Source organism: Podarcis gaigeae, assembly GCF_964106915.1.
Source record: "Podarcis gaigeae genome assembly, chromosome: 16".
Taxonomy (NCBI): domain Eukaryota; kingdom Metazoa; phylum Chordata; class Lepidosauria; order Squamata; family Lacertidae; genus Podarcis; species Podarcis gaigeae.
In genome coordinates, this window is record NC_139693.1 from 20,247,664 (window position 1) to 20,263,591 (window position 15,928).

The window sequence follows — 15,928 nt, forward strand, 5'->3', positions numbered from 1 at the left end:
TTTATCTCTCACAAACTACAACTTCCAGTACCCTTAAAACACCAAAGTTCCCTGGAGTGTGGGAGTGTTGTTGGGTTTTTTTTTTGGGGGGGGGAGCCAGGGCCGGATTTAGGTTTTATGAGGCCCTAAGCTACGGAAGGTAATGGGGCCCTTTATATGTCCAGCTGTCCTTTGTCAACAACAAATTGTCACTGTTTTCTGTGCTGAATATATGCTATATGGTAATTTATGGACCTAATAGGTATCTAAAGCCATTTTATTTGTTTTTTATCTTATATTTTGGAAAAGTACATCCAGGTTTTTTTCCTTTAATTTTTTGGGGGGCCTCCAATAAGCTATAGCTTATTTTGCTTCTACGTAGATGCAGCACTGGGGGGGGGGGGGAAGCATTATTTTAGTATATGGTGTATACACAGTCAGAGAGAGAAAGAGTAAGAGTCCTCTGTAGCTTCTTCACTGTCATCTATACTGAGGTAGGGTGGGTAGTACTACTGCTTCTGCCATCACCTTCATTCATTCACCACTTTATCCTTCACCAAACTACAACTCCCGGTGCCTGCAACAAACTACAGTTCCCATTTTTTTGGTGTGTGTGTGTGTGCTTTAAATGTATAGTGTGCACTCATCCAGAGAAAAAAAGAACACCCACAACATCTTCTGCACATTTTATCCCACCACCAAACTACAAGTCCCAGCACCTGTTACAAACTACAGCTTCCAAGATAAATGTGTGTGTTTTTTAAACGCCCGTGCATCCAGAAGGAGAGAGCCCCCTGCACCTTCTGCACTACAGCAAGGTCGCTGCGTAGGTCCTGCTACCTTACTTCTATGGCTAGTTTATCCCTCACCGAACTACACCTCCCTGAACAAACTACACTTCCCATTTTCACCTTTTCGGGCGAGTGGGAAAACGTGGTTCGCGTGTTTTGTGTGTCCCTGTACCCAGGCGCCTGCTGCAACTTCTGCGCATTCCACTACAGCAAGGTAGTGCCGGCCAGGCAGGGGTTACTTACGGCTGCCTCTCCTGCCGCCGCCGCTCTCTAGTCACTCCAGCTCCGCAGCACCCCTAGCGGCGGCCGAGGCGAAGGCGAGCGCTTCGTAACAGCGCGCGGGCGCGACTGAGCTAGAGGAGAGCCGCCGCTCTTCTCATTCCCCCCTCCCTCCTCTCCCCCCCCCGCCTTTCCCCGTCCAGCCGGGAGGCCTGTCCCACGTGGGCCGCGCTGGGCCAATGGCGAGGCGCGGTGCTCCTGGCGGCCGCCATTGCTGTCAGAGCCCAGAGCTGAGGCGAGAGGGCTGTATGTGAGCGTGTGTGTGTGTGTGTGTGTACATATCTCTATGTACGTTTGAGGCGGCGCTGAGGGAGGAGGGGGGGGGGAAAGCTCCCCGCCGCCGCCGCCGCTGAGGAGAAGAAGAAAAGGAAGAGGAGGAGGGGTGAAAAAATAGAGAGGGGGGGCCAAAAAAGGAGGAGGGAGACTGGTCGGTCGCGCGCACGAGCGGGACCGCGCTTCGACTAATATCCCGGTGACGACTGCGACGACGACGGCGAGGAGCCGGGGCGTGTGTGAGGGAACGAGAAGGAAGCGGGAGGCCCCGTCCTCCTCCGCCCTCCTCCTCCTCCTCCGCCCGTGAAGAAGGAGGACCCACCCGGCGCCGCCGCCGCCGCCTCCTCCTCACATCTCGTCACACCCTCCTCACCGCCGCCGCCGCCGCACTCCGCTTGCCGTCGCCGCCCGCGCCGATCTTCCTCGTTTTCTTTTTTTTTTTGTGCGTGTGTGTTTTGTTTTTCTGCCTGGCGAAGCGGGCGGGCGCCGAGGAGAAGGAAGGCGAGCGAGAGAGCCCGGCCTCGCCCGCGCTGTGTGGCCGGGGTGGGCGAGGCGGCTGAGCGGCGTCTCTCCTCCTTCCTCCGTCTCTCCTCGGAAGAAGCGCGGAGGGAGGGGGGGAGGCCTTGAAAAGAGAGCGGCGGCGGCGGCGGCGCCCCCCCCTCGTCTCCACCGGCCGGCCGGGCCCGCCCACCTCGGCCTTCCTGAGACCCCCCCTCCTCCTCCTCCTCCCTCCCCTCCTCCTCCTTCCTCCTCCTCAGACATGCCCCGCTCTGGAGGCCGGGCTCGCCGAGGAGGATCATGACTGCGGTGGCGAACGGGGCGAGCCTGGAGGACTGTCACTCCAACCTCTTCTCCCTGGTGAGTGGCCTTCCTTATCCTTCTTGTTATTTGTGCCTTCAACAATGCGACCCTAAGCTGGGGCTACTCGGGAGCAAGCACAGGCGCTCTGGGTGGTGGAAACGCTGGAGGATCCGGCGGTGCTGACTTCCCTGCGCTGCTTGAGGAGCTGGAGCCTGCAGCCCGCTGGGCGCTTGACCACCACTCGCACCCCATCGGGGGTGGGGATGAGGCCCACCCGAGCCAAAGCAAGGGAGAAAAATGATAGGGTTTGTAGCAGAGTTAGGATCGTAAGTAGCCTCATGCTGAAGCCTGCGACCCTGTGGGCACTCAGTCCACCTGGGGGTAAGGCCCACGGAGCTCAGGTGGCCAGGCTGAAACAAAGAGAAAACGCCGTTTGTTGTCATTTCCTGCGTGCACACAGGGGTTTTGTTAGGATGGCAGCCGGCTGAGTTTGCAATCCCGTAGGCATTTAACCTCTTGCGGCGGCGGCGGGAAAAGAGAGGTGAAGGCCCACGGAGCTGAGAGGCAGCCGTTCTAGAAGCAGGGAGGAAATGTCGTGGGGCTGATTTCCTGGGGTAAGTAGGGTTGCAGCCAGAGGCCCTTAACCTGGAAGCCAAATGTAGAAGCTGCCATGCTAAAACGCGCCTCCTTACTCCCTGGCGAGTGGGGTTAGGGCTTTGCAGTCTTGGGCACTTGGGGGGCAAACCTCTTATATGGGAGGCCGCCATCCTAAAGCACACTTCCTTGGGAGCAAGGCCTGCTTGGATGTAGGCTTTGCTGATGGGTAAACTGCTTCCGTTTGTGCACGTTCATGGGGATGTCAGCTTGCTTCCTGGGTGTGCTTGGACGGCGGCCTTATTGTGCCACCCTGTGCATTCTTTCCTCGGAAGTATGCCGTTGTGCTCGCCGGGAGGCAGCTCCTAAGAGAATCGCAGCTCCATGCTAGGCTAAGCAAGGGTTGTTTTCCCCTCTTCTCTCCGCCTATGGACTAGCGGCCTTGCATTGCAATCCTGTGCTCTGTGTTCAGCCTAGGCCAAGTACAAACGTGCGTATAAGCAGCTTTGCCGCCTTTCCGCGGGATCCTAGGCATAGCTGCTCGCAAGCTGGCCTTCCCGTGTTGCTGAGCGGGCATTTCGGCTTTCAGATTCGCAGCGTGACCCTTGCGGTGGTCTGCCAGTGGAGCTTTCTCCCGTGGCAAGCGTGCCTGGGATTGTTGCAAGCCTGAAGGCAGGAAGGGGAGGAGGGGGAGAGTCTGACAAGAGGCAGGGGACGCTGCGAGGCCTGCTTGCTGCTGTTGCTAATGTTTTCCTGCCTCCTGCTGACCCGCTCCCGGCAGCAACTTTCTCGGCCTTTATAGCCTGGGTGTCAAGGCAGTCCTTGGCCCCGACTGCTCTTCCCGCCCCGCTTCCACTCGCCCGCCCCTCTTTCTTGCAAAGGGACTCGCGCAGGGGGAGCTGCCGCTTTGCGGCGCCCCCTCCTCTCTCCGTGTTTCCCCTCCGTCTGGTAAGCGGAAAAAGAGTGGAGGTCGGTGGAAGGAAGGCTGACTCTGCTGTCCTGCAATCCAGTTCACGCGCTTGGAGCTGGCTGTGCCTCCTCCCTTTTCTCAGCGCTATGCAAAACAGAGGAGGATTCTCACCCAGGACCCCCGGCAGAAGTCGGCGTGGCTGAGTGAGGAGAGGGGGTGGGAGGAAAACAATGCACCCCCTCCCCTTGCCAGCCAAAACTACAGCTTTTGCTTGGCGTAGGTTCCTGTGTGGTGCCCCGTCTTCCCACATTCAACCACCACCTCCTCCTCCTCCTGCGGCTGGTAATTGACAACTTTCACTCTGTTACTTGGATTGTGTAACTTGATATGAATGGAGCTGTAAGGGTCAGCTGTTCAGACTGGCAGCTACCTATGGATCTTTTCAGAGAAAGTCAGCTGAACTTGAAAAAGACCAACATTTGTTTCAGGACCAGGTCGTTGATGTTTTCAATCGTTATGCTTTTCTGGCAGGCAGGTGAAAAAGAAGTCTTGGGGTGGGTCTTTTTCCTGGTCAGCTGTCTTCGAGGGAAGTGGGTTTACTTAGGGCATGTGCTTGTTTACATCTGCAATTGTTAATTAGTAGCACAAGTTACAGTAAGTCGAGTGTGAGAAGAGGGGTGCTGAGTATTGCAAGTAGCTCAGAGCAGTGTATCATCTTAATGTGGACTAGAGTTGCAAAAAAGAATGATTCTTTATTAGAATCAAGGACCTCTGGGTTGCTTATTTCATGGTTTTAAGCTGTTTGGATTGTACAGCAATCTGTTCTAGCTCCCAACAGCAGCATTATACCACCCCAATTTTATAATAAATAATAAAAGAAAAAAAGTGGGATTGGTGGAAAGAGTTAAGAACAGAGAGATATGGAGAAATAGTCATTATTCTTTTATTTACCAGATTTGTAGATAGCCCTTCATAGGGTATCCCAGGGCAATAGCCAACACGTTACAAAATGTGCAATAATGTAAAATGATATATTAATTAAAAGCAATCATTAAAAAAACCAATCAATAAAAAAATAACAGCATGAGAAAATATAAAGCTTTAACAACTAATTTACCCCCAAATGCCTGGCAGAATAAAAGACTTTCACTTGGCAGAAGAAATGTGTAAGAGTTTCCACCCAACTAAGCCTAGGGGAAGGGAAATGATTCAGTCCCACATTGCAGGTTGGGGTTAATAGGTGGGTGCCAAACCTAAAAAGGCTGAAGTTCAGTCTATATACCCAACATGTGTATTGGAGTTTTTCTAATGGGCCAATGTCACTAAATGCTCTATATAACTAGTCCCTGCAGTAGTGTGATACCCTTTATTGCTGCTGCCCTTCTATCTCTGCCTGATTGTCCTAGAGATAACTGCTTGTGTCTTTAAATACTATACTGTAAATATAACTGATATGTCTCTCTGCCATGCATTAGGAAATAGAGATCCTTCTGTTGTCTTTTTAAAGTGGTGGGATGATGTAACTAATGTTTGTTGATTGTAGTTTAAATTATGTCAATCAGTTGGGCTTGCTTGATGTTCCTCAAATTTTTGATACAAATTTAGGAGAGTTATATTGTTTAAAATTGCTTTCTTGCTAATATTTTAATAATAATAATAATAATAATAATAATAATAATAATAATAATAATAACAACAACAATAACAATAATAATAATTTAATATCTATACCCCGGGTGGGGTAATAGTGTAATATCTATACACTCTGGGTGGCTGCCAACCGAATATTAAAAACACAATACAGCATTAAACATTAAAAACTTCCCTAAACAGGGCTGCCTTCAGATGTCTTTTAAAAGTAAGATACTGTAGTTGCTTATTGCCTTGACATCTGATGGGAGGGTGTTCCACAGGGCAAGCGCCACTACCGAGAAGGCCCTCTGCCTGCTTCCCTGTAACCTGACTTCTTGCAGTGAGGGAACCTCCAGAAGGCCCTTGGCGCTGGACCTCAAGGTCCGGTCTGAATGATGGGGGTGGAGACGTTCCTTCAGGTCAGCACCAACACTTTGAATTGTGCTCGGAAACATACTGGGAGCCATTGCAGATCTCTCAGGACGGTGTTACTTTGTATGGGCAGCAGATAGGACTGCCAGTGAGTGAATTGTGTAGATCAGGGGTCAGCAGCCTTTTTCAGCCGTGGGCCGGTCCACCATCCCTCAGACCATGTGGCGGGCCAGACTATATTTTGAAAAAAATAATAATGAACGAATTCCTATTTCCCACAAATAACCCAGAGATGCATTTTAAATAAAAGGACACTTTCTACTCATGTAAAAACACACTGATTCCCGGACTGTGGGCCGGATTAGGAAGGCGATTGGGCTGCATCCGGCCCCCCGGGCCCTAGGTTGCCTACCCCTGGTGTAGATCTTGCATTCAGTACAGGAATGAAGTCTAGTTCTTTTTCTGCTAAATTAGTATGGCTGGGAAGCTAAAGATCATCAGAGTAACTGGGTGTGTACACATGCAGATGTGTATGTGTTCATAGCAGGACATCTGAGTAGAATCAGTTAAGTTTTAAAAGATGATACTCTGGCCCCTCTCTTTAAAAAAAAACAAAGTCCACATGAATTCACAGGCACTTCTACATAAAATGTGAAAGTATATCTCGTCGTTTGAAAGTTGTCTGTATAGTCATTGGGGCTCAATTCCATCTAATGGGTTGTCTCTGTGAGAAGAATATACTTCTGCTGGTGCAGTGATTCTTGAACTTCCTCTTCCCTCTTCTCCCCCGTGAACCCTTAAAATGTGTTTTGGAGGGACCCTCAGGAGCAAATTTTAGAGTGCAAGAGGGGAAGAAGAAGGTGAAGTCCGATTGCATTAGAAGAAGAAGCCCACTCATGCATTTTTTATTCTGTCCAATATGCTTAGATCTGGGGTGCCAACATTATTTACAATATTGAATTTATATCTCATCCTTCTTCCCAATTGGAGTGTATCAATGCCACAGCCTGATTCTATGCATTCTCTTAGGTACTCTTATTGGGCACAACCTGAAAAAGTGTAGTGTTCATCAGAAAATATTAAAACCTCAACTTAAGACGTTTTTCTCCCACATGCTTATTGGTCTTATAATGATAATAATGTTATTATTTGTACCCCACCCAACTTATTGGGTTGCCCCAGCACAATAAAAATACTTTATATTTTAAAATGCTAATGGATTAAAATAACGTTGCCCAATTTATTTAAAAAGTGGTCTTGCTTTCAACAATGCCTCAAATTGCATTGCACTAGAATTTGTGTTTAAACCCACCTTTGTCATGAATGAATACAAGTGATGTGATTGCTGCAATGTGACTAATTTGAAAAGGATTCATCCTCTTACTGATTAAATATATCCCTGTCTCATGCATCTCTACCCAGAAGCAAGTCTCACATATTCTTTGCTAAGTGTGCATTAGATTGCCATTATACGTTTTTTTGTTGTACAAGAATCCTGCCCATATTACACAAAGCAATGCTTGTCTCTTAACCTTGGTGAAGTTTTTTTTTAATTGAACAGATATTGAGCATATGGAAACAAAGAACAATCATGCTGCAGTTGCTAAATCTGAGGGGTTTCTGTATAAGCAAGCATATGGTTTCTGCCACCATGGGGTAAACACAGTAATGGACTCTTAACTTGAGCAGAGAACATCAAAACTTGTATGTTCGTCTAGTTTTTATTGCACTACATTTGTGTGTGAGTGTTTTCATAACAAGGATCTGATGATTCACAATAATGTGTTTCAATACATCACTTATGGTATTGTTGACATATATGAAATAATAAATAGAAAATACAGTGAAAACTATGAAGTACTTCATAAATGTTAATTTGTTAGGGTTTCTTTTATAATTTAAAAATGAGATCAGAATACTTAACATTTACCCAAAAGCCAAACTTTATAAAGGTTAAAGCTACCCTGGATTGTATAATAAAAAAGATACCCTCAGTGCTTGATTGATTTCTAAATAACACAGGTTTATAATAGAGAATGGATTTCTCATTGCTCACAAAGTATTTCCAGAGCGCAGGAGACTCCTTGTGCCTGGGAAGTTGTCCCCGCTGGCTCCTTTGGGAGCTATGTGGTTAATTTTACTAAGCATTTTTAAAAACGCGATATTTTGTCCTTTTGTTCAAGAGCCAACTTTAAAGGAGTATTATGAAAAGGCAGCCTGTTTCTATGAAGATGAACAGGAATGATTATGTGATTGGAACATTCAGGACCTGATGTTTTTAATGTAGTGATTTGTGCATAGTTAATACACTTTCACAGAAAGATACAAACTTGAGGGAAATCCTCCCCCCCCCCCGAGATTCTTAGAGTAGATCTACACCATACATTTAAATCAATTGACTTCTCCCAGAGTATCCAAGGAACTGCAGTCCTCCCAGAACTACAATTCCAAGCACCCTTAACAGATTACAGTTCCCACTTGCTTTAAATTACTTGTTTTAAATATGTGTTAGATGAACTTTGGCTGTGTGGTGTGGATCGGCTCTCAGTTAGGTTATGCTGGGATTTTTTCTTCCTACTGTAATAGAGTGCCTTTTCAAATGCTGATTTTTTGTAATCTCAAACCACGTGACTGATATTGTTTGGCTGATTTTTTTAGGTTCTGATTTTCACTTCTCAATTCATACAATTATTACCACCAGTACATAGTATTTCTTATTAAATGGGCAGCACCAGCTCTTCCTTCAGGCAAATCAGTGCTTATATGCTTTTTCTGTGAAAACGCAAAAGATTTGTGGGTTATGTGATGATCTGATTGTTTCAGATGAAATGCAGATATTTCCATTGATTCCTTATACTTAACTGATATGCTGTGTAAAACATACTTTTATGTAGCACACTCTTGTTAAAAGCTTGGTATAGTGTCTGATACTTTTACTGTTCTTAGCCGATAACACTTCCAGTCTTTTACTGCAATTCTGATTACAGACAAGTTCTTGCTGATCTGTGGGATTTCACAATCCTAACTCTTCAGCATTGCAGCATATGCCTTCTTTGTTTGGTAGGAAACAGTTTTATGTAGCTCTAGACTTGTCAGTTCTGTTCCTTTGAACAGAAACTGTTCCTTGGAAACTACAGGCAATACTTGTTTTGCGTGGGGATTCCCTTCCAGACCCCTACATGCATCGGTGGAGCACATGTAAGCTCTCTCTGCCCCTTTTCATTACATCTTTACGACGTTTTGGGGCTACTTCAGGATTTGGTACCGTTCACGTGTGCACGGTCACACGTCATTTTGATGCGCCTATATCGGTTGCTGCCTGTATTGAGAATGAGTTCAGTTTAAAAATTACATTGAGGATGCATTATTGAGACTATATTTATGTCTCATCTGTGGAACTTGGTGCTGCAGACTTTAGTTGCATGAATAAAAGACAATAAATTACCTGTTTACCTATGTCAAAATGTAAGCTGACATCTTTAAATTTCATTTCTTCATAGATCTAATGAATATGAAATATCCATGCTATAGTAAGAGGTGTTAAGATCCCTTTGCAAGTGACGTAATATTAAGAGCCTTTTGCCTGTATTTTGAGAGTGGTTCCTGCAATAGAGACTCTGTGGGGAGGGTTTTGTAAAAATGTCTACACACTGGAAATGAGGAAATAATACTTTTATTTTTGCTTTTGGGTGAATCAGTGGTGACTGTTCTGTTGTTCAACTGAAAGCATGATTGCAGGCTAGGAGCATAGAGCCAAGTGTGAGGTGGACATCTGAAGGAGGCATAAAGAATTGACTGGTGGTGCTCAGCCCTTTTCTATAACTCCCCTTAGGTTTTGTGTGTTCCTTTAAGACACCTCTCCAATGTTCTCAAAATGTTTCAGACAACCAACTCCCATCAGCTGCTGGTAGCATGCCCAGCATAATTCTACCTGCCCTGGCATCATACAGCTGTGCTGCATGGTGCTGATGAGAGTTGTCCAAAAGAACCTGGAGGGGCACCATGTTTGTCTCAGCTGCTTTAGGTGTAGAAAAAGCACCTTCCTTTTCATAGGTAGTTAAGAATATTTGAAGTAGGAATTTGGATACAATCCTTGCCTACTCAACTGAAGGGCTGTAACTCCCTGGGTAGTGCATCTGCTTTGTATGCAGAAGGTCCCAGTTAAATCCCCAATGACATTTCTAGGTGGGCTGGGGGAATATCCTGGAGAGCTGCTGGCAGTCGGAGCAGACCAAACTGAGCTAGATGAGCTAGCAACTTATTCTGTAAGAATTATGTGTTTACTTTGATATTGTTGCATTCTATTGAGATTTCTCTTCCCGGCTGTGGGAAGAGAATTTCTAGGGATGTGGGAAAACACTTCTTTTCTCCTTCCTTTTGAGTGGATTATTGGTGGAGCAGAGACAAATATTTATTCCACGTCTTGCTGGGACAAGGAGTGGGGATGCTAGTTTGTTACTTTCTCCCCCCACCCCTGTTGATTTTGACAAGTTTGTTTATTTTTAATAAACAAAATATACCCCTCTCTTCAGCAGGTGGGTTTCAAAACAACTTGCAACAACGAAATGACAAATATACAAAAGTTTAAAATGTAAATTAAACCTCCCAAATGTATTTAGTTGTAACTGAACCTCCCAATGTATTTATTAGGAATTAGAATATATATATTCAGCTTAATTGAAAAATTCCATAAGCGGTGTACATAAAACAATATCAAACAATAAATTTTAATGTACAGATACACTAAGCCACATTTCAAAACAAGTATAACTGAAGTGTATGTGCAGAGATAGGCCTGCTGAAATATCTTTTTAGGCAGACACAGGTGTTACCACAGTTTGACAAAAGTTTTTTGAATTTTTTTTACTACGGTGGTTGCCATTGACTTACGAAAATGTATACTTGTGTGATTCATTTTATTAATTACTTGGTGATACATGATGCAGACCTAAAACACCCAGTGAATTTTGATAGCTTAGTTAGCAGGACCATTTTATACCAGGCTCTTGATAAAAGTTTTGCTGCCGTGCTTCAGGTTGCTCTTCCTGGTGAGAGTGCAGATGCCCATGTACGAGCTGGCAGGGTTGAGTTCCCTCTTGGACTGTCACAGGTGCCTGGCAATGTTGTTAGAGAAATTGATTCAGGTTTCCCAGGGCAAGGATCAAGAGCTCCTTGGCACAGGGAAAAGTGGGGAATATAGCAGACTCTTCCTCTTTAGTATAAGATCAGCAGAGATCTAGTGGGGAATGGGTTTCAGGAGAGGTCTCCCTGGGAGAATTGGGGCAGGCACCTAGTAAGGTTATCTTTTGTTGCATATCCATCTGCTCCATGACAACTTGAGATACATGATCCAGTAGGTTTTGTTCTAGTTGAGTCTACTGATAACTTGTCTTGATGTTGTGGTAGTTTTATGGAAACTATTCTGAATGAAATTAGATAAGGATTTCCACACTTCTTTCAGTATACTGTGCTGCTGACCAGGATTGTTTTTGCAGGTGGCTTCTGTTCTGTTTCATTCTCTTTCGGAAGGCAATTTATATTAATGTGTGACTTTAAAAACCTGAAGTAGGCGAAGAGAAACAATTTAACAAACTTCTTATCTGCACCTCTCACCTTGTCTTGTTGCCTTGTCCCTCCTTGCCACTGTTGAATTCTTTTGGGCACATGAATAAGGAATTCTGAGCCAGGAGGGTTGTAAGCTTATGATACTATCTGTGAGAGCAAGTATCATGTTGCTAGTGTCAAATTTGTTTGGTTCCTGCATTCCTGATCTGTGTTGACCTCTGAAAACACTACACTGCAACATTTCACTAAGCTGAGTTAATGAGAATTTAGCCATTTCGTCAGGATACCCCAGACAGGGCAGTGTTTTCCAGATGTTTACTTAAGGGTGCATGATGGAAGAAAATCTCATTGGCTGTTTGTTTTTATGACTTAGAGAATTATTTGTGACTGAAGTGTTAGCATTCAGGGACTCAGTAGCTTTTATCTGAAATCATTTTTGGATTTCAGATTGTGTGCAAGTAGCCTAAGCTTTAATCAGAGCTAAACTAATTTACTCTGTGCATTAAATCTAGCAACATGTGATAGTGTTGTAATGCTGCCACTGACTGATCTTTTGACAGCTTCTTAATAGTCTCCGTAGCTAAAGAATATGATTTTGCTTAATGATGGTGCCTTGTTTTTAAGATATTGGCAATAATTCCATATGTATATGTGCATCCTACTAACCCATGTACTCATATGTGATGCATATATGTATATGGTATATGGCCATTGTCAATTTCCTCTTAATCTTTATCAACTTTCATACTACTTTTTACAAAGGTCATCTGCTGGAATTGCAGTGTGCAAAAATGTTGTCTGCTGGAATTGTTGTGTGCTTACTAGAGGTGTGGACTTTGTGATAGAATTCAAAATTGGAATAGGTTTCTGGAGAACTTTGTAACAAAGCCCGATTGGGGATAATAAATGTAAATGTTGTGATAACGTACATGCAATCCATGTACTGAGATGGGGTTTTTTTAATGTGAGGGACTGATACTTTATGCTACAAAAGAGCTTATATACCTCTTTGAGAGGATGACTACATCATGTAACCACATAACAAGCATAAGATGCCATTGGTTGCTTCTTAAACAGTTCTTCTTAAACAGATCAGGCACTTACTTTGCAGGATGTTTGGTGCCCTGGCTACTTGCCCATTTCTCTGGATTGAGGCCACATCCTTAAATGAATATATCAAACAAATGAAGGCTGCAATCCTAAACATATTTACTAGAAAGAAAGCCCCATTGAACACAATAGTACTTACTTCTCAGTAAACCTAAATAGGATTGCACTGAACACTGTTTAAAGCTTGAAGCAGCATTCTTGGCACACTGGAATAATGTTATACCTCATTTTTCCTGCTTCTTTCATGCAGCTCAGCAGTGTTGCCGCTCAGTAGGAGTCTTTCCCTGATGGCATCATTGTGCCTCAGGGAATAGTATACACGCAATTCTATTTTTAGGGAGAGGGTTATAAGTTGTGATCTTAAAGGATTTTAAAAACCCTACTTGCCTATATGCTTATCTGTATGCTCCTTGGCTTGACATAGTGGAACTCCCCTAGGATGCAGCTTTTGAAAAAAACCTCAGTTCTCTTTTGTCATTCTTTAGACCACAGGACTTCCTGGTCTTCTTTTATCTCTCTCCTCCCTTTATGGTGATAGCTTTGAGCACTTATACTGAATAGAAGTGAGGAGCACTATTTTCTCTCTCTCTCACTCTCTCTCTCTCTCTCTCTCTGTGTGTGTATCTATGTGTGGGATGGGCAGAAAGTAGATCAGGATCTGATGGTATATTTCTGGTAGATTGGCGAGGTTTTCCGGCTCCATATTGTTTAAAAATAGCAATAGCAAAACAACTTTTGCCACCTAAAACTAGACAGAAGAAATGAAGAAAGCTAAGCAGGAGTGTGAGATAGGACTGGGATCCTATTTCAGTGTTCCTGCTGAAGACCAAATCCAAGGCTCACAATGCACTCAGGGATGTTACATGGGAAAAAAAGAGAGACATTACACATACTTCTGTAAATCAAGAAAATCTTTAATTAAAAAAAAATAACAATGCACTCAGGGTACCTTGAAACAACATTAGTGCTAATGACTTTTGCACCTTGTTACGTTGCAATTTTTTTGCATCTGTATTTTGTAAAAAAAAGTTAAGCCTGATGAGTGCTCCCATTATGATGCATATATAATTAGCTCAGGGGTTGTCAACATTTTTGAACAAGTGGGCATGCTTCAAGTGCTATGGGGTCCAGTTTGAAAATGGCTACCGTGGGGGTGTGGCATAACACAAAATGGCTGCCATGGCATAACACAAAGTCCTGATTGTGGAGATGATGATGATTACTTATTCAACTTATATACCACCCTATACCCGGAGGTCTCAGGGCGATTCACAACAAGACCACAACATATAAAATCAAACCAAAAGCAATAACCCAGTAACACCCCCCCTCCCCCGCCACGGTCTGAAAGGGTGTTGGATGTCAATAAGATCAACCAAAGGCCTGGTTAAAAAGGAACATTTTTGTCTGGTGCCTAAAGGTGTATAATGAAGGCACCAGGAGAACTTCCCTGGGGAGAGCATTCCATAGACGGGGAGCCACTGAAGAGAAGGTCCGTTCTTCTCTTGCCACCCTCTGGACCTCTTGAGGAGGAGATAGAGGTGTTAAAGGCACATGAGCACTGTTCCCCCTCATGCCAGTCCTAAACCCAAACCTAGGCTGCCATCCTGTGCCCATTAACTCCATTAAACATAAAGAGGCTTCTTTCTGAAGTAGATATATATATACAATTTTACTGTAAGTTAGCTATGTAGTGAATTCTTAATGAGTTCCTGGACATCACCTCCTGCACAGCAGGCGACATGGCTCATTGCAGAGTTTTCACATTGTGCGTTTGACATTCTTTTTAATATTCACCCACACTTGATTGCTTAGTAGTATTTGCAGAAAATAACATATTGTGTGTACCTGATCTCAGATGAACCACCCCACAGGAAAGATGCATCCCGGTTGCTAGGAAAAAAGGAAGAGCAAACTAGGGAGATTCCAAAGACTACTAGAAAATAAAACAGAAGCAGGAAATGTGCTCTAAAGAGGAGGGGAAAACAAAAGCTTTTTGGGAATCCAGGGATTCTTATTGCCTGATGTCCGACTCACTTATCAATCACAGATCTGACTTCACACATTGGCCGAAAACACTGGCAGGTGGGAGCGGCCAGGCTGGCTTATTTCGCAGAAACCGCTTCAAAGAGTACCCACACAGTTTGCTTCATAACCTCTTTTTTTTTTGTAGTGCTAGTGGCTTCCTTTTTAATTTTTTTATTTTTTAAAAAAGGCTGTCATGGTTGTTGAGTTGGTGCCCCCCCTCGAGTTAACATATGGTAGAACAGTTCTCAGGCTCTCTTGTATCAAATTTGGTTGATGTGGAATGTAACTTTGACCTAATTACTATATTACAATAGAATTTTTTTCTGCGTTGAAAAAGAGTTCTAGAAAAAGATGCTGGAATGCTGTGCAATTCTAGTTTTCTTTTGAAAATGCAGTCTTAACTGCATGTCGGACTCGGAGCCATTTCCTGGATCATTGCCAATGCAGCAGTTCCCCCCTCCCCCATTTCTAAAGGTTATTTAAAGTCTTCTTACTGTAGTTCCATTGTATTGATGTCTCTAACATCAGTTTGCTAGATGTATTCCAGTCTCAAAATGCATAATTGGGCACAACCAGCAGTAGCACATGTTGGGTTTGTCTGTTTGGGATCACTCATGGAAACCTCTGGAATTTAAGTGCATGGTCAAGCACTTAGCTGTTGTTAGATTGATATCCTAGGGACCATAGGCCAGGCAGGCTCTAATGTGTATTCTTGCATTTCTAGTTTTTCTGCTAAAATGGGGACTGAGAACATTCTCTTTTGTGGCACTGCATGATGAGATGACTGCAATTCTTGGAGCTAAGTATTGCTACAGAAAATACAATTTCCTTTCTCCTAAAAGTTGTGCAATAGCTAGCTATCTTGCTACATGCAAATGCCTAAAAATGGCAAGAGAGCAGAGGTGTAGGGAATTATCAGGAGATCAAACACTGAGCCACTTTGCAGCCCTTCCCTGTGAAGGTGTGGGTGTGGAAGTGGGAGGAAACATTTTTTAAAAGCTCTTTGAGGACAGCAGATTTAATTGTGTGTTACTCCTGCTAATTTCATGCAGAACCATAACATTTAGGTATAGTTCTGATTTGCAGGACACTCTTTCAGCTGAAATTGGTGACATTTTATTTTTATTGTTATTGGTGGTGCTATTGTGGTAGATCTACTGATAATTTTTAAAATAACTGACCTGGTCCATCTAATTGTGAACTTTCAAATTAATAATAGAATGTATCTGAGTAAACCTGCACTGTGTAGCAAAATGTCACCCAATATAGTGAACACTTTTTAAATCAGTTACAAGATTTTAAAATCAGTGTACTATATCTGATTAATGAACAAATTATTACCGCCCTACTTTTTTCGTTTCCACCCTTCTTAAACTGAAACTGAGGACAAATAATGTTTTCACTGTCTGGAAATCCTGTAGGAGCATAGCGCCTTATACCAAGTCCATCCATCTGTCTCATTATTGTCTTCACTCACTGGCTGTAGCTTTCCAGGGTTTCAGATGGGAATCTTTTCCAGCCCTTTTAACTACAGGCTATGATTGAACCTGGGACCTTTTACATGCAAAGCATATGCTCTTCCACTGAGCTATGG

The 15,928-nt window shown here is 43.9% G+C and overlaps 1 protein-coding gene across 2 annotated transcripts in view; it reads left to right on the forward strand.

The window, feature by feature from the left end:
* Positions 1-1,269: 1,269 nt before the first annotated feature.
* Positions 1,270-15,928, forward strand: part of MED13L (mediator complex subunit 13L) — a 163,703-nt gene continuing 149,044 nt past the window's right edge. Inside the window, exon 1 of one of the 2 annotated variants that reach the window (XM_083716794.1) lies at positions 1,270-2,180. In XM_083716794.1, the coding sequence (XP_083572920.1) occupies positions 2,121-2,180 (60 nt within the window). In that variant the 5' untranslated portion in view covers positions 1,270-2,120. Of the gene's footprint in view, positions 2,181-3,424; positions 3,970-15,928 lie in introns of those variants that run through there. The other variant, XM_083716795.1, reaches the window with a different exon arrangement.